Source organism: Gossypium hirsutum, chromosome A01 (genome assembly GCF_007990345.1).
Source record: "Gossypium hirsutum isolate 1008001.06 chromosome A01, Gossypium_hirsutum_v2.1, whole genome shotgun sequence".
Lineage (NCBI taxonomy): Eukaryota > Viridiplantae > Streptophyta > Magnoliopsida > Malvales > Malvaceae > Gossypium > Gossypium hirsutum.
This window is the reverse complement of record NC_053424.1, coordinates 115,558,535-115,562,009: the sequence shown is the minus strand read 5'-3', so window position 1 is coordinate 115,562,009 and position 3,475 is coordinate 115,558,535. Positions and strand designations below refer to the sequence as shown.

Below are 3,475 nucleotides of genomic sequence, written 5' to 3'. Positions count from 1 at the left end.
TAAGAAATTTCAACACTAAATAAATCAGAATGGTTGGTGACGAAGAGTCTGCTAATAGATAGATGACTTCAATTCTGTTAAAGTAAACCAAATGATATATATATATATATATATACAGCCTACCACATTTCTTAATTAAATATTTAGTAAATGTTTCTGCAGTCATCAACTTGGAACAAAAGATAGAAACCAACAAAAGTAAGAAAGGGGCCTTTTCTTTTTATTTACATTCCTACTTACCATATGCTCATGTTTTTCTTTCTTTCTTTTTAATTTTTTTTATAATTTTCCTTAGTTTTCGAAATTGTCTTTCTTTGACTTGAGTGAGTAATCTGGTATCTATAAATACCTGCTGCAATTGCATACTTAGCCTCACACAAATATCTGTGCTAATTTATAAGAACACAAATTTATTAGCACTTTGAACAATCTATTTGGTTCCAACAAGAGAAATACATGGCTTCACAAGTTTCTCAAATCCTTGCTTCACCCCATACTTCCATTCCCTGCAACATGGAAAATCGTCCCAAGGCTGATTTTCACCCTGGCATTTGGGGAGATATCTTCCTCAATTACCCTAATGAGGTACATGTTTTGTGTTGTTGTTTTATTGATCTTAATATTTTTTAAATAAATTGTATTTAATACGAAGAAATTTTTATTTTTGAGCAGGATATTGATACTGCAACTCAACTCCGACATGAAGAACTAAAAGAAGAAGTTAGGCGGAAGCTTGTGGCTCCCATGGGTGATAATTCAACCCAAAAACTGCCCCTTATTGATGCAGTCCAAAGGTTGGGTGTGTATTACCATTTTGAGGAAGAGATTGAAGATGCATTAGAAGCTATATACCATGACAACAATGATGTCGACAATGATCTCTATACCACCTCTCTTCGATTTCGATTACTTAGAGAGCATGGCTTTAATGTTTCATGTGGTAATTTAGTTTTTACTTTTAGCTATCCTAATTTTTTTTTAATTGAGCCTACCAATGTGTTTGATAATGACTTTTGGGTACTGTTTGAGCAGAGGTATTCGATAAGTTCAAAGATGAGGAAGGAAATTTCATGTCATCCATAACCACTGATGTGCAAGGACTGTTGGAGCTTTATGAAGCTTCGTATATGCGGGTGCATGGGGAAGATATATTGGATGAGGCAATTTCTTTCACCACCACTCACATAACTCTTGCAGCACCGACTTTAGAGTATCCATTGTCGGAACAAGTTGCACATGCCTTAAAACAGTCCATCCGAAGAGGCTTGCCTAGGGTCGAGGCTAGGCGATACATTTCGATATACCAGGATATTGAATCCCATAATAAGGCATTGTTGGAATTTGCAAAGATAGATTTCAACTTGTTACAGCTTTTGCATAGAAAAGAGCTAAGTGAAATTTGTAGGTAAGAGTTTGAATGTTAGACTTCAAAATCCTAACACTCTACTAAGTGAAATGAAGATTAGGTTGTGGTAATGGGTTTGAAATCTGATGTTTGTTTTTTTTTCTTTATATATATATATATATAGGTGGTGGAAGGATTTAGACTTTACAAAAAAGTTACCGTTTGCGAGAGATAGAGTGGTTGAAGGTTACTTTTGGATAATGGGAGTATACTTTGAGCCACAATACTCTCTTGGTAGAAAGATGATGACAAAAGTAATAGCCATGGCATCTATCGTAGATGATACATATGACTCATATGCAACATATGATGAACTCATTCCCTATACAGATGCAATCGAGAGGTTAGATTTATTGAAATTGTGAATATACATTTACTTTGAAGTGTATAAATGATCAATTATGGGATATTAAACATTTAGCCTTGAAATTGGGTTTCAGGTGGGATATTAAATGTATGGATGAGCTCCCAGAATTCATGAAAATAAGCTATAAAGCACTATTAGATGTTTATGAGGAAATGGAGCAACTAATGGCAAAGCAAGGGAGACAATATCGTGTCAAATATGCAAGGAAGGCGGTAAGTGGATTGACAGTTAACTTGGATCTAAAATACTTTATAATCATCTAAAAATTAAAATCTAATTTTGTTTTGATGAAGCTATACAGTTGAAATATATGTTAGTATTAATTATTGGATTTTGATGTTCGTGCAGATGATACGACTTGCTCAAGCTTACCTTTTGGAAGCCAAATGGACCCATCAAAACTACAAACCAACATTTGAGGAGTTTAGAGATAATGCATTGCCAACCTCGGGCTATGGCATGCTTGCTATTACAGCTTTTGTGGGCATGGGAGATGTTATAACTCCAGAGACATTTGAATGGGCAACCAACGACCCTAAGATCATCAAAGCTTCCACAATAATTTGCAGGTTCATGGATGACATCGCTGAACACAAGTTCAAGCATCGGAGAGAAGATGATTGCTCAGCCATCGAGTGCTACATGGAACAATATGGCGTAACGGCACAAGAGGCTTATGATGAATTCAACAAGCATATAGAGAGCTCCTGGAAGGACATTAACGAAGAGTTCCTGAAACCAACAGAAATGCCAGTACCTGTTCTAAATAGAAGTCTCAACCTTGCAAGAGTGATGGATGTGCTTTACAGAGAAGGAGATGGTTATACACATGTTGGCAAAGCTGCTAAAGGTGGGATCAGTTCATTGCTCATCGATCCAATTCCACTTTGAACCTATGTGCTGGTTGAAGATGTAATTCATTGAGCAATTGAATTAATAAATTAAGTTAAATTGCGAATTGATTTTAATTTATTTGTTTTCTTCTTTTATGTAAAAGGTTGATAAATTCGGCCTCTTTGTATTTCTTTTTCTGTTTTTTTAATCTAGCACATATTAAAAGTGATGAAGTTTATGTCATTTTATAGGTTGAGTTCATATTTTAACAAATTATACATTCTATTTAACAATACATTTAGATTGGTCATAAAATTTATAAATCCATTTGATTTTCATAAAATATCAAATAATAATACAAGTACTTTAATTCGTATAGAGTAAATGATTAGATATTGTATTACTAAATTAATTTAATATAATTGGCCTTGCACAATTGGAACATGTTTTATTTTTGCTACCAAAAGAAAAATTCATTTGTAAAAGTTCTGATTTGCAATTGTTCTATCTTATTTTTTTAAAAAAAGAAAAGTGATACTTGAATAATCATTAATTCGTAATTTTTAAAAAAATAAACTACAAAAATATCACTTGCCTCAAATTATATTTTAGTCATTTATGTTTGAAATGTTACGTTTTAGTCACTTATGTTATCGTTTTGTTACGAAGTGGTTAGTCATTTATGTTTGAAATGTTACGTTTTAGTCACTTATATTATCGTTTTGTTAAGAAGTGGTCACTTTACTATTAAACTTTGTTACTTCCCTAACGGCAGTCCTACGTGGCACTCCAAATGGATTTTAAATGTCAACTTGGATGTCCAATTGTTAGGATAAAAATAGGTTTTTAATTAAATAAATTTTATTTAA

At 33.1% G+C, this 3,475-nt stretch overlaps 1 protein-coding gene across 1 annotated transcript; it reads left to right on the top strand.

The window, feature by feature from the left end:
* Nucleotides 1-369: 369 nt before the first annotated feature.
* LOC107925552 ((+)-delta-cadinene synthase isozyme A) lies at nt 370-2,849 on the top strand. Its single transcript, XM_016856273.2, has 6 exons — nt 370-585; nt 673-940; nt 1,033-1,405; nt 1,530-1,748; nt 1,846-1,984; nt 2,121-2,849. The coding sequence occupies exons 1-6, from the start codon at nt 457-459 to the stop codon at nt 2,661-2,663; spliced, it is 1,671 nt and encodes a 556-aa protein (XP_016711762.1). The 5' UTR covers nt 370-456; the 3' UTR covers nt 2,664-2,849.
* The last annotated feature ends 626 nt before the right edge of the window (nt 2,850-3,475 follow it).